The sequence below is a fragment of the Myxine glutinosa genome, chromosome 8, assembly GCF_964187855.1.
Source record: "Myxine glutinosa chromosome 8, kmMyxGlut1.1, whole genome shotgun sequence".
NCBI lineage: Eukaryota > Metazoa > Chordata > Myxini > Myxiniformes > Myxinidae > Myxine > Myxine glutinosa.
The window spans coordinates 135,204,660-135,220,429 of record NC_136268.1 but is presented as its reverse complement, the minus strand read 5'-3'; the positions used below and the strand labels follow the sequence as shown (position 1 = coordinate 135,220,429).

Here is a 15,770-nt window from a genome sequence, read left to right as displayed (position 1 = left end):
GACACACAGGGAATTACCAGTGAGCTGGTACTCAATTTGCCGACCTCAGAAGGATGGCAGGCTGAGTCAACCCCCCTGGCGTTAATTCAGCGATCGACCGGGATTCGAACCCAGGATCCGAGGATCCCAAGCCGGCACCCTAACCGCTAAGCCAACACCAGGCTCTGAAGACTATCACAATAACCAAAACCACCGTTTAGAGGCCATTTTTCCCCGCAAAGCGGGGGTTGGCCTTTTCGGGGACCGTGGTAGTTGTTTTTTTTTGGTCCCCTTTTTGAAGCAATGTTTTACGGCCGGATGCCCTTCCTGACGCCAACCCTTTTTGCCGCCTTCAACGACAAACAGGGAATTACCAGTGAACTGGTACTCAAATTAGCCGACCTCGGAAGGATGACAGGCTGAGTCAACCCCCCTGGCATTAATTCGGCGATCGACCGGGATTCGATCCCAGAATCCTAGGATCCTAAACCGGCACCCTAGCCGCTAGCCCAACACCAGAGATAATCACAATCACAATAACAGGAATCACAATAATTGTGAAGACTATCACAATAACAGGAATAATTTAACTTCATGTCAAATGAAAGACAAGAGGAATAAGATAGCTGGGATTTTGACAACACGGAGACATGCCATAATGCCCTTGGGTCCATCTTCACCAAGTGGCCCTTTGGCCCCAACAAGTCCAACTAATCCTGGTGGTCCAGACTCCCCTTTTTCTCCTTGTTCTCCTTTTGTACCCTGCAATAAAGATCAGTTATTGTAACCAGTGTATGTCTCCGTTATTATGAGTAAAAATTAATATGCAGATAATGTAGCTGCCGCCAAACAAGAGCTGCAGCTTGGCAGTGTATATTCATCCAATACTGCCGACATGTACCATTAACTGGTTTTTCTTTAAACCAGAAAAGTGATTTAATTTGCTTATGCAGCGTGATCTCCTCACCAGTACCAGTGAGCATAACATTAATGTTATTTCAACAGTATGATGCGAAGCTAAACACTAATTGCAACCCCAAAAACGAAATCCAACACGTTATGCCAACACTAATCTGAATTGAATTTTCTTCTGTACCTGAGATATATTACTGGATTAGCCAATGCACTCACTTAACTGGTAAGATAGTAGTAAGGTGCATGGTACTGATACTGCCTGAATATACACTTCACCTGAAGCTCACCTTACGGCCAGGTAATCCTGGAAGGCCTGGATTTCCAGATTCCCCTGGCTCACCCTGAAATAGACACAGTCAATCAGTAGATCTTCAGAGTTATTCACCATGGCCTCCACTGAAACAAGTATTTTGTAATTAAAAATTAAGCTATAGAAAAAAAAAAACATGTTCAAGACTGCACCTACAATAAGTGGGAGGGCAAAGGTAAAGATGCTTTAAAGTAATATTTTGTGACATTCCAAAAAACGTTTGGAACAGGACATATTCACTCACATTTTGGCCCATAGTGCCAAGAGGGCCAGGAGAGCCAGGGAGGCCTTGAGGACCCTGCAAGAAAGACCAAAATGTATGAGGGTTTGTCAACGTGAGGCGACTTCATCCAAATATCCATCTCCATGATAATCAGGAAGTAAAAAAAAAATCATTGCTATTCAGTGTAGCTCCTACTGGGAACGGCAGCGGCACTGGTAAATTTCATCCCCTAAACATCCAGCCAAGTACCGATGGCGGCTTGTTGATAGTCACATTTCGAATCCCGACCACAAGGAGAAAAGTCGAGGTGACAGGACCTTTCGCGATGTTCAAATGCATTTTCTCTGGCTGTTGATTGCTCATTGACGCTACTTCAATGGCCTACATTGAACCCAAGTTTTTACTAGTGCGGAAATCACGAGGATGAAAAAAAAGTCCCGAACTCACTAACGGTTATGTCTTCATCCAAAAAAGCTGATGCCTATGCTATGTGATCGTGCGCATCAGAACATAATGGCCACCTGGACAGTGTGCTTAACCACGCCATATTTAGAGTCCCACGAGGAGTTGAATGGCTTAGTTTCATCGAGACACAGCATACCAATGAGGCTTTAAGAGGACTTCAAAGAAAAAGTAATAAAGTGACTACTTACATCTGCTCCGCTGGATCCAGCAGGTCCTCTTGGACCCGGAGCACCAGGTGGGCCCTGCAAAATTAGGCATAATGGCATTCTCAAGTTAGAGGATAAATCTATGTTATGAATCCTAAAGCATCTACAAAATGCAGAATGACAATTGCCACGTTTGCATTCCACTCCGGGTCTTCAATACCCTACCGGTAAATCTAAGGGTCTTACCATTGCTCCGCCATCACCGGATTCCCCCTTTTCACCTGGGGCTCCAGGCATGCCCTATGCAGACAGAATGGCACATGCAATTGGCCCGCTGCTTAACAATGCATACATAGCCATGCATGGGGCAAAGCTTCATCTATCTTTCTGTCTAAAACAAAGTAGCGTGTTATTTGCATGGAATGCGACTGTTATAATGGTTATTTTCAAGGAATGTTGCAGATGGTCTGTGGTTTTATGTTGCTCATCATCTTCCCAGAGAAATAAACAATGGTCTTCATTACTGTGTGAAAGCACTGGTTTGGTGAACCAGCCTTGCTATAACAGAGGATAACAGTATAAAATGACGCAACGAACGAGAAGAAGAATAAAATCCATCCTTTCCTTTACTCGGAAGATCCCTGAAAACAATTTCTGGAAAGCTGAAGTCTAATGTGGAAATTATTCAAGTTATAGCAATCATTGCATGATGCTTTGGTAACTCAAGACCAAGCACATCTTGCTGAGTCTTAATTTGCTGCATGGGTGAAGCGTGTGGTTAATCACTTGGACTCGTTAGAACTCTTCCTCCTCTATAATTGCTGCGGTAACCTTATGGAGCCTTATGGAGCCTTATGGAGCTCTCGTAAGCTTTCAATGGGAAATAAGATCAGATCTGCTCATCTATTATGCAAGGCAAACTGTAATGTTGTCATTTGTTAGCCTTGCAAGTGGATTGTGAGGGACATGAAGCTTAAATCAACTTCCCTTTAGTCAATTAAGAAACATTTAGCTCACAGTAAATAAATACACAAATAATTAAACAAATAGGTATTCCCATTTGCAAACAGCTGCGGTTAATAAATGAGAGGTATCTGTCATGGATAATTGTCATTATGGGAGAGTCACATGATGGGCATTGTTTTGATACATAATGTCACACTGTCACTCAGCAACTGTGTTCTGAACAAACCTGAAGTCCCAAAGGTCCTGAAGATCCAGGAAAACCTCGCGTCCCTTCATCTCCCTTCTGCCCAACTACACCTTGTTGACCACGAAGACCTGGTTCGCCCTCTGCCCCCTGTCAGATCAGTAAAGAAGATGATGCGCTTAGTGCGGAGGCAGTTGTATTTGGGGAAGTTAAGAGGGGAAGCAGTTTCTATCGCATCAGGGAGATCCAGGATTTTTTTGTGTCTTCAAATCCTTGTTATATATCAAAAAAGACAGTGGCATTTTAAAAATCAATTCACACAAGTTATTTCTTTCATTCTCCAACAGCATTCCCAAAATAACAGCTCCATTTCATCATGTATGCTAATTTTAGCACAACGTCCTATTGGAGTGTCAACCTGATGGACAGGTGTGATCAAATTCACCTTGCGAGATGATTTTCTAACAATAGGTTTGCAATATCAAGCACTTCGTTTGAATGCATTCAATCACACTTAAAGTAGTCTAAAATATAAATGGCCAAGCAGGGGAAAAAAAGGAGTACAATTTTTTATCAAGAATTCATGGAATCCAATTCTCCAAGCTCATAATCTCTTTTTATTCAAAGTCTTGCTAATTTGCTTCCTGGTTCTTTCGTAAACCTGCTTTCTCAAACAATAAAGGTACGTCAAAGTTATACCTTCGGCATCATCACAACAATTCTTTCAACAACAGTGACAGTAAATTCATGCCCTTCCACTGTGGATCCAAAATAGGCCATTTGTGGTGACAAGTTGACGAGCAATGTTTGAACCTGATGTTATGTGGCGAAGTTTACTTTACAATGTATTAAGGAGAAAAAAACATTCCCTATTAATTAGGCACACCATAGCAATGATTGTTAGGATAAATGTTCAAAATGATGAAGCATAATACAACAAGAGCAATGCGTCTGCATCGCCAATATGCCTCCGCGTAGGCCCTGCCCATGATAATGGGTGGATGCTCTCATTCACTGTCCTAAAAATAAACAAGTTTAATTTAAGTCCCTTCAGCCATTCTCAAGTATCACATTTTTAACAGACATGACAGTTTCACATCGATCGGTGAAGCGGTTTCAGAGAAGGGTTTTTTTTTTTAAATATCGGCATTCAAGCTAATATAGCTGCCAACCCACGTGACATATAACATCAAAAATGTACACTCTGCATATGTATGGGTAGGGATCACGTTTGTGAAGTTTCGTGTTGCTCAGATAAGGTTCGTTTTTTCAATCTAAGATGGCTGCCAAATCACATGACCTATGGCATCATCATTTTCAAACTATATGCACCAATGGTGTCAGACGACATTTGTAAAGATTCGCATCAATATGGTAAGCGGTTTCATAAATTATATATATATATTAAAATTATATATAAGGAAGTTATATCGTCGATAAATTGATATTGATATATATATATATATATATATATATATATATATATATATATATATATATATATATATATATATATAAAAATAAATAATTATATATATATATATATATATAGCAATTTATTGACGATATAACTTCCTTTATTGTTTTGAAAAATCAAATGGGTTTTGAAATGTCACTCACTCTTCATTTTTCATCTTAACCATTCAAAATCAATTAATAACTTGCAACACACAATGAAGTTGTTTATATATTTTATTTTCAATGGTCTTCCACGATGCATTTATGAATTACTTTGAAAATTGAGCATCTTCGGTTTCATTTTTTTGGTCTTGTGAATAGTAACAAATGAGTTGATGTTAGCAAATAATTAAGTTGATGTTAAACATTCCAATTTGATCAGATGTTCCAAACCTAGGGCCACGATGATAAAAGGGGTTGTTGTTGTTGTTGTTTAGCCCTCGACAGTTCTCTCGAACAAGTCCGCGGCACGGAGACAGCCGACCGGATCCCCCAGGAACGACAAAGAGATCCCCCACATCCAGATGAAGTCAGGGCCACGACAGAGCTGGAGCGAGAGAGAGATAGAGCGAGAGAGAGATAGAGCGAGAGAGAGAGATAGAGCGAGGGAGAGAGATAGAGCGAGAGAGAGAGATAGAGCGAGAGAGAGATAGAGCGAGAAAGAGATAGAGCGAGAGAGAGAGCGAGAGCGAGAGCGAGAGCGAGAGCGAGAGAGAGGGAGAAGAGGGAAAGGGCCGATCCAATGGGACCGATCGGCACTCTGACCGTGACCGCGCTGCCATAACAAATCCTGGCAGCAGGGAAGAATGGGGAAGGTTTGGCCCCCGACTTGCGTTGACGGGTACAACCACCGTGAAGAGGCATCCCCGATAGTTGAGATAAAAGGGATTTATTATGGTGCTATACTGTATCAAAACATAGGGTCAATACCCCTGGCGCTCACCTGGTAGAATAAACAGTATACTGCACTGAATAAGAGTATTATAAACCATTTTAATGGTTGCGAGTACACAGGGCAGCATGTAGAATCATACTAACATAATCATAAGACTTTAAACAAACAAAGAAAAAAATACCTATTTTGGGGGGCAACCCCCAAACCCACATTCCTCCTACGACCCCAATTTTGCTAATGCCATGAACAAACATTGGTACATCATGGGTGATTAAGGTTGTGGTGAAATTTCATCGAAATTGAGTGTGTAGTTTCTGAGAAGAGAGCAAATACCTATTTTGGGGGGCAACTCCCCCCATAGACCCCAAAAGGGGCAGATTTTTTAAAATTCCGTCAACATACTTTGGTACCTCACGGGTGGTGAAGGTTGTGGTCATATTTCATCGAAATCATGTGTGTAGTTTCAGAGAAGAAAGCAAACACCGATTTTGGAGGGTCAAAACTGGACCCACTTTCACCCTCCGTAAACCAACTTAGACTTTGATTTTTTTAGTGCCGTGAACAACCTTCGGTACATGACAGGTGATGAAGGTTGTGGTCAAGTTTCATTAAAACAGTGCGTGTAGTTTCAGAGGAAAAAGCAAATTCCTATTTGGGGTGGAGGGGGATTGGGTGCGGGGGGGGGGGAGGGTCAAACCTGAATGAATTTTGACCCAGGCAAACCATCCTTAGACCCCGATTTTTTTTTAATGCCGTGAACAAACTTTAGTCACAACACAACAAATACAATTTATGCCAAATTTGTTCACAATCCCATCAGCGGTTTCGGAGAAGAACTTTTAAGTGTTTACAGACTTTCGGACGGACAACACGCCGTCGCATAAGCTCCCCTGAAATTCGTTTGAGATGAGCTAAAAAAGTGGGACATGCGAGAAATCCCATAAATTTATAGGCTTAGCATGTCAATTGAGGTACCGCTGCAACAACTTTAAAATCTTCAAATTTGTATTTCCTCTGCTCGAAACCATAAGCAGTGGAGACAAACTTCCTCCAAGCCCCAAGGGGTGTCACCGATAAAAGACTTGAGACAGCCCTGCGTTCCACATATTACACCCCTGTCACCCCAGCGCTAACTTCTGAGATACGGTGTGCCAGTCTACCACAAAACCAAACTTCGAGCGATTCTTTTGCAATGCATTTTGCAATGTCTGTGTGCCACCAGAGTCAAGGTCAGTAAACACACAACAAAATATAAAATTTCAGCATATAAACATTCATTATAATGCCACATTTTCGACAGGTAAATGATGATCTTGTTTGTGCGTGACGTTTGCCTTGCTAGTATGCAGCTAGCAGCAATCTTAATGGGTGTGGGAAAAGGAAAAGGTTAGGTTAGGAACTTCTGTATTACATATTTCTTATATGTTGATTAAATTTCACGAAATACCGAAACTGCTGCATTACTTAATATTTTAGGTTTGGTCGTGGCTTAATGGTGAGAACATTGGGCTAGCGTGCAGGAAAAAAAGTAGTACTGCATTGGGAAAATTAGACTGCCATTGGGGGTTCGTGTACAGCCTGCGGCTGCACAATTTTCTGCGGGTGTTTTTTTTTCCTGTTTTTGAAGGGTTTTTACGGCGTAGCCCATAGGGCAAAGCCGTCTAGAACAGTGTTTGTCCGTCCGTATGCACCCTCAAACGTATATCAATCAGAGCTGAGGATCTGGTCACATGACAGGGTGATGTGATTACGTCTGATGTCATTATGGCGGTACGGCGGCTGACTCCGCACACCGCCATTTTCATTCCAATTTCGGTCAGGCCGAACATATTATCCAACCTGTCATATATCACAATCGCTATGCTCTTCCTTCACGTTTTTCATTCAGTGTGAAACACAAACAAACCGATTGTTAAAATTACCATCAAATATCGAAAGTATCAGCGTTACAGGTCTTCCAACAATACAGTACGTACAGGCCTTAGTCTTTATGCCTCACCTTCGGACCGCTTTGGACAAATTAAGCCCAGGTTTCTTAATACAGTAGTGTATCGTTTCAGTAGTATCATTTTCGTAATCTATAGATAATGGAGCAAGTGTTTGTATGTATGTATATATGTCTGTACCTCACCCATTGGTTGGACAGCTGACCTAACTCCACCCACAAATGTAACCTGAAATACTTAACCCCCCACCCCCTCAAAACCCCGAGGACCTACAAGACCGAGAAGACCCTGAGGACCCCAGAAAACCCTAAATACCCCAATGACCCAAATACCCCAAAAAATCCCGAGGACCAGGAGGACTTAGAGGAACCAAATGACCCCAAAGACCCCGAAGCCCCAATGGACCCCAAAGACCTCAAATACCCTGAAGATCTAAAACACCCTGAAGACCTAAAAGACTGAAAAGACCCAATGGACCCCAAAGACCTAAAATACCCCGAAGTCCGAAAAGACCCCAAAGACCGAAAATATTCCAAAGACCCTTAACGACCCAGAAGACGCAAAATACTCCAAAGACCCTTAAAGATCCAGAAGACCCAAAGACCCTTAAAGACCCCAAATATGCAAGATAACCAAATGACCCCAACTACCCCGAAGACCATAAGAGACCCCGAAGACCAAGAGGACCCAAAAGACCCTGAAGACCCAAAACAGGGGAGGGGGGCTTGTGGGGTGGTCGTGGGTATTGTTAGCTCGGGTGATGGTTGATAGGGAATTGTGAGGGGATGGGGCAGGGGGTGGGGGGGGGGGGCGGGTAAGGTGGTCACGGGTATTGATATTTAGGGTGACGCTTGAAGGGGGACTGCGGGGGGTGGGGGGAGGGGAGTGGAGTGGAGTGGGGGGAGGTGTGTGGGGTTGTCATAGGTATTGTTAGCTAGTGTGATGCTTGATGGGGGATTGTGAGGGGATGGTGGAGGGGAGGGGAAAGAGGGGGTGTGGGTTGGTTGTGGGTATTGTTAACTAGGGTGACGTTTGCTGTTTTTTTTTTTTCTGAAAAGTTTAGATGCCTCAAAAACCAAGGACACCTAAGTTGAACATAAATCAGCAAGAAATTCAAGTCAAAGCAATTGTCAGCAGAAAATATGTGATGGCAAAAAAATGTGTTACACGCTTGGAACAAGATCGCCCATAGGGTCGCAGAAAGGGCAGGTACTCTGTTAGTAATCTATCTATAATTCCACTAATCTCTGTGTGTATGTTTGTTTGTATGTTTGTATGTTTGTATGTTTGTATGTTTGTCTGTGACCGCTGTTTCTCGACAACTACCGGTCCGATATACTTGAAACTTGCCAGGTATATTGCTGGGGACCCGAGGATGTGCCTTTTCAAGGTTTTAAATTAATCGCAGAAGTAGTTACCGAGCTATGTCCAAAAAACGATTCAACCAATCAGAGAGCAGCGAGCTATCACGTGTGCCGAACGTGGCGAACAGACTCTGCCTCGGATGGCACATTTGAGAGCGTATTCATTTATTTCCCGTCGGCAAACTATGTTGCCGTTAAACTATGTTTTAAAACTAATTAAAACTAATTTGCGATCGCAGAAGTAGTTACCGAGCTATGTCCAAAAAACGATTCAACCAATCAGAGAGCAGCGAGCTATCACGTGTGCCGAACGTGGCGAACAGACTCTGCCTCGGATGGCACATTTGAGAGCGTATTCATTTATTTCCCGTCGGCAAACTATGTTGCCGTTAAACTATGTTTTAAAACTAATTAAAACTAATTTGCGATTCATCGTAACTGCGATTTGCGACCTTCCTCCGGCAGCCAATCACCCATCAGCCAAAGACCTCACTTCCTGCAGCCAATCACGGAACACGTTGTTGCGTTGTTGTTGCGTGTTTTTCCTTTTCATTTTTTTCATTGAATTGATTGATTCCTTGCGCTTAAATTGCAAACAGCCAAAATACGTTGGCGCTAATTGAATAATTGGGCATTAACACTAAATGCCGAATAATCGTAACTGCGACATGCGAACTTCCGGACAGTGAGGACTTCACTTCCGGCCTTACGAAAGTGCCGACTTACTGTCTCGATTGTATCTTCCCACTGTCTTATTGTTATATCTATCTATTCTATCTATCTATTCTATTCTATTATCTATTCTATTATCTATTATACAATGCCCCAATCGAGTCGTCGTTTACGAGAACGAAGGAACGAAGCTGCACGGCGTGCACGCGCAATGGAATCTGACGAAGAACGAGCTGCTCGCCTGACACGCGACGTTACGCGCGTGACAAGTCGTCGTGCAGCTGAAACGGATGAAGAACGGACTGCTCGCTTGGCAGACAACACTCGACGCATAACAAGTCGTCGTGCAGAAGAAACGGTTGAAGAACGGACTGCTCGCTTGGCAGACAACACTCGACGCATAACAAGTGGTCGTGCAGAAGAAACGGATGAAGAACGGACTGCTCGCGTGGCAGACAACACTCGACGCATAACAAGTCGTCGTGCAGAAGAAACGGATGAAGAACGGACTGCTCGCTTGGCAGACAACACTCGACGCATAACAAGTGGTCGTGCAGAAGAAACGGATGAAGAACGGACTGCTCGCGTGGCAGACAACACTCGACGCATAACAAGTCGTCGTGCAGAAGAAACGGATGAAGAACGGACTGCTCGCTTGGCAGACAACACTCGACGCATAACAAGTGGTCGTGCAGAAGAAACGGATGAAGAACGGACTGCTCGCTTGGCAGACAACACTCGATGCATAACAAGTCGTCGTGCAGAAGAAACGGATGAAGAACGGACTGCTCGCTTGGCAGACAACACTCGACGCATAACAAGTCGTCGTGCAGAAGAAACGGATGAAGAACGGACTGCTCGCGTGGCAGACAACACTCGACGCATAACAAGTCGTCGTGCAGAAGAAACGGATGAAGAACGGACTGCTCGCGTGGCAGACAACACTCGACGCATAACAAGTCGTCGTGCAGAAGAAACGGATGAAGAACGGACTGCTCGCTTGGCAGACAACACTCGACGCATAACAAGTCGTCGTGCAGAAGAAACGGATGAGGTACGGACTGCTCGCTTGGCAGACAACACTGGACGCGAGACAAGGCGTCGTGCAGAAGAAATCCCTCACCAGCGAGAAGACCGGCAAGTAAGGGATGCCCTGCGCCATCAGGATGTACACCGTGTGAGACTAGAGCAGGCTCGCCATGACAATCGCAACCTTGCTCGATACGATGATACCGATTTCTTCCGAGAGGTACTTCATGGTGAGTACAGGCACGCGCTGAGCAGGACCTCAATATTTCAATGCACTAAATGCTCGCATTGTGCTGCTTTGGTGTGGAATGAGGAGAGAAGAGGATTTTGCTGCAACCACGGCAAGGTCGATCTTATGCATGATCCTACGAATCCAAAACCCGGTTCAATTCCATCACATCCTCCAGATGCTATTAAAAACCTTTTCCTTAACCAGGCCTTTGTGAAGCACGCGAAACAGTACAACAACGCGCTGGCAATGGCAAGTATCGGTGTCCGAGAGATACGTATGCCTGGCTTCAATCCTGGAGTGCGCATACAAGGTAAGGTTTACCATTACATTGGTGCTCCTCTTGCCGATCTGGGTTGTACCCCACGCTTTGCTCAGATCTACTTTCACGATCCAGCCCATGAGCTGGATTATCGTCGTGCCCACACCTCGAACAGTGGCCTGAATGAGCAGTTTTTGCTAAGAGCACAACAGGCCATTCATGAGTGCAACCCATACGTCCAGCAATTCAAATCAGCCATTGAGTATGTGGTTCATAATGATAGCGCCAATGAACTGAATATTGTGTTAACAGGTCGCACGCGGCGCCGAGACCTTCATCATGGTACCGTCAACCTTCCCTCCCCAGACAGCGATGTGGCTGTCATTGCTCCAGGGGCAATGACAACTGAGCAGTTTGGAAGGCTGGCAGTCGCTGTTCACCTCAGAGGAGGAGGTTTACAGACAATAGACGCCATGCATCCAGCGTATGACCCACTATCATACATACTTCTGCTACCCTGCGGCTCTCAGGGGTACCACACTGAGTTGGCAGGGACAACGCCAACAACTTTCTACCGCTACCATCTACAAGTACGTGATCCTACTCATCACTTCAATCTACTGCTTCGTGGTGGAAGGTTGACACAGCAGTACGTATGCGACATGATGGCAAAAATTGAGTCACACCATCTCACTTGGATTCGCTGCAACCAGAAGTCAATTAAGGCAGAAAAGTATAAGATCATCGTTGATGCGTTGAACAGTGATGCTGAGGTGCTACCTGGACGCCTCACCATTCTGCCACCGTCAATTTATGGGTCGCCACGTTGGTATGCCAAAGAGTTTCAGGATGCAATGGCTTTAGTCCGAGTCAAGGGAAAGCCAGACTTTTTCCTAACATTCACCTGCAACCCAAAGTGGCCAGAAATTAAAGAATCGGTTTTTGAGGGTCAGCCACCCAATGCAAGACCTGATATCATCGCCCGGGTGTTTCATATGAAGGTGGAAGCACTCCTCGCAGACATCCTCAAGCATGACATCTTGGGGCATGTGGACGCTTACGTGATGGTGAAGGAAACGCAAAAGCGTCACCTTCCCCATATACACATGCTCCTGACCGTGGTACCTCGCGACAAGCCCAGAGCACCAGCAGATGTCGATCGCGTGGTCTCTGCTGAGATTCCTGACAGACTCACAAATCCGGAACTACACCGTATTGTGACATCACACATGATTCACGGCCCATGTGGGGAATGGAACATCTTGAGCCCTTGCATGGCAGACCGGAAGTGCACAAAGGACTATCCCAAAGCCCTACGACAAACGACAAGCTTCTCTGATGACTCCTATCCCCTGTACAGAAGACGGGCAGAAGCTGCACCTGGTGATCCCATCATGAAGACAATACGAGGCGGTGCTAACGTATTAGTTAACAATGCATGGGTTGTGCCTTACAATCCATATATTGTCCTCAGGTACGATGCTCACATCAACCTTGAGATCGTCTGTGCTGTCACCTGTGTCAAGTACCTGTACAAATACCTTGAAAAGGGCCCGGACCAGTGCCTGGTCAGACTTGAGCCTCATGAGAGGATGCGAGAGGCATTATGACATGATGAAGTGGCACGCTACGAACTAGGGCGTTACATCACCGCATCTGAGGGATACTGGCGCATATACGATTTCCCCATTCAACGCAAGTACCCACCAGTCGAGATGCTGGCACTCCATCTACAGGATGAGCAGGTGATCACGTTCAATGACGAAGGTGCCGTACAGAACGTGGCAGAGTCAGGACCCCCTGCAACAACCCTCACCGCCTTTTTCGAAGCCATGAATCTCCATCCACACATGCGTCATGTTCTATATCCAGATGTATTCCAACACTTCACCTACTTGAGGAAAAGGTTTCAATTGCGGAAGAGAAGGCTGAGTTTCCAGGATAACCGTAAGGCTGATACGGTTGGGCGGCTCCCCATTATTCCCGTCAACTCACATACTGCCGAGTTGTACTATCTCCGCATGCTACTGTACCGCGTGCCTGGCCCCACATGCTTTCAGGATCTCCGTCGTGTTGGTGGTAGGGTCATGGAGACCTATCTGGCAGCCTGCATTGCATATGGCATCGTTGACAATGACCAGGAGGTGGATTCTGTTATGGAAGAGGCTGCAAATATTGCATTTGGCCCTGCAGTCCGCGAAGTATTTGCCAACATGCTCATATTCGTTCTCAGAGGCAACCACGTGCAGTTCTGGGAAAGGCACAAGTATGTGCTGTGCGAGGACTTCATGCGTGCAGCAGGTGTGAATGAACCAAATGGACGCATTGTGAGTGCAGTGCTACTAGAGCTGAGGAACAAAGTTGAGTGCCACGGCTTTTCGCTCAGTAAGACCTTTGGCCTTCCTGAGCCTGAACCAGTTCATTTCCAGTCTCGCATTCCGCGCGTCATCGAGCACGAAACAGTGCACAATATAGGAGAACTTGAGGCTCACATCGCTCAAACAGAGTGCCTTCTTAATGACGAGCAGCGCGTTGTTGTCGATACAGTGATGCGGAGTGTGGAACACGGACATGGCTGCATGCTTGCAGTTGATGCAAGTGGTGGGACTGGGAAAACATTCACATTGTCTCATATACTCAACAAAGTGCGAGCAATGGGCAAAGTGGCTCTTGCAACTGCTGCAAGTGGTATTGCAGCTATGCTGCTGCCTAAAGGGGCCATCTTCCATAGTAGGACCAAGTGTCCTCTCATTCTCACTGATGAGTCCACTTGCAACATCAGTGAAAATGACACCACTGCAGCACTCATACGCATGACTAATCTAATGGTGGTGGATGAGGTTTCAATGATGGATCGTCGCGCATTGGAGGCAGCAGATCGAACATTCCAGTGGCTTCGGGGCTCAGAGGACCCATTTGGCGGCATCGCAATGGTTTTCAGTGGTGACTGGAGGCAGATCCTTACTGTTGTGCCACACGGTAGCCGTATTGACATAGTTGGAAGGTGCTTCAAGAGCTCATACCTGTGGAGAAAAGTGCAGATACTTCGTCTCAGAGTAAACATGAGGATCATGCAGGGTGCTGGAGAACAACAGGACGAATCTGATTTTGCAAAATTCCTGCTGGATCTGGGTGAAGGGAAGATTCCTGTCAATCCAGAAGAGGGTGAATTTGCTATTGAGCTCAGGGAACCGCTCATTCTTCCAGGTGAAAAACTTCAGGATATTGTCACTTGGGTGTACGAAGACTTGCATAACAACATTAGCAACCCCAAGTGGCTATGCGAGCGTGTTATACTATGTCCGACCAATTCCGAAGTCGATCAGGTAAATGCCTACATGACGACCATATTTCCAGGGGAGGAACATGTTTGCTGTAGCGTCGATACAGCGGAATCTGAGGGTGATCATTTGTATCCGCCTGAGTTCCTGAACACCCTCTGTCCATCTGGTATGCCGCCACATCGAATCTCTCTCAAGGTGGGTATGGTAATCATGCTGCTGCGAAACTTCGACCAGCAAAGCGGGCACTGCAATGGCTCAAGGTACATCATACTTCAGATCCTTCCAAATCTGTTGGTTGCACAATCTGTGATGGGTGTCAATTCTGGACGCACATTGCTCATTCCACGCATAACCTTGAGTCCATCTGACAACATGTTCCCGTTCACTCTGCGGCGTCGGCAGTTTCCGGTACGACCCTGCTTTGCCATGACTGTGAATAAATCCCAAGGACAGTCGCTACACCATGTTGGGATCTTCTGCACACGAGACTTCTTCAGCCATGGTCAGTTCTACGTGGCGGCCAGTAGGGTTGGCAGATCCAGCAGCCTCCGCATTCTTGCCCTGGACGAGGAAACAAAGAAGAAGCGCCGTTTCCTCAGCAACGTTGTTTATGAAGAGGTGCTAACGAGATAACGGTGTGTACAATGTACATGTAGACAATTTTTATTATTATTTATTTATTGAAGAAAAATTGTTTCGAAACGAATTCATCAAAAAAAGTGCACAACTTCTTTTGCCAGTCGTACACCATGTTAGGATCTCCTGGAGAAGTGCCGTTTCCTCAGCAATGTTGTTTATGAAGAGCTGCTAACGACATACAGGTGTGTACATGTGGACAATTCTTATTATTTATTTATTGATTGAAGAAAAATTGTTACGAAAAGATTTCATCAAAATAAGTGCACAACTTCTTTTGGCAGTCGCTACACCATGTTGGGATCTTCTGCCCAAAACACTTCTTCAGCCATTGTCAGTTCTACGTGGCGGCCTGTAGGGTTGGCAGATCCAGCAGCCTCCGCATTCTTGCCCAGGACGAGGACACAAAGAAGAAGCGCCGTTTCCTCTGCAATGCTGTTTATGAAGAGGTGCTAACGAGATAACGGTGTGTACAATGTACATGTAGACAATTTTTATTATTATTTATTTATTGAAGAAAAATTGTTTCGAAACGAATTCATCAAAAAAAGTGCACAACTTCTTTTGCCAGTTGTACACCATGTTAGGATCTCCTGGAGAAGTGCCGTTTCCTCAGCAATGTTGTTTATGAAGAGCTGCTAACGACATACAGGTGTGTACATGTGGACAATTCTTATTATTTATTTATTGATTGAAGAAAAATTGTTACGAAAAGATTTCATCAAAATAAGTGCACAACTTCTTTTGGCAGTCGCTACACCATGTTGGGATCTTCTGCCCAAGAGACTTCTTCAGCCATTGCCAGTT

The 15,770-nt window shown here is 45.0% G+C and overlaps 1 protein-coding gene across 1 annotated transcript in view; it reads right to left on the bottom strand.

The window, feature by feature from the left end:
- Positions 1–15,770, bottom strand: part of LOC137433197 (uncharacterized) — a 726,873-nt gene that overhangs the window by 143,610 nt on the left and 567,493 nt on the right. Inside the window, exons 41-47 of the mRNA XM_078784000.1 lie at positions 3,231–3,338; positions 2,285–2,338; positions 2,081–2,134; positions 1,677–1,808; positions 1,449–1,502; positions 1,182–1,235; positions 634–741 (exon numbers count right to left, since the gene is read on the bottom strand). Of these exons, the coding sequence (XP_078640126.1) occupies positions 634–741; positions 1,182–1,235; positions 1,449–1,502; positions 1,677–1,808; positions 2,081–2,134; positions 2,285–2,338; positions 3,231–3,338 (564 nt within the window). The remainder of the gene's footprint in view (positions 1–633; positions 742–1,181; positions 1,236–1,448; positions 1,503–1,676; positions 1,809–2,080; positions 2,135–2,284; positions 2,339–3,230; positions 3,339–15,770) is intronic.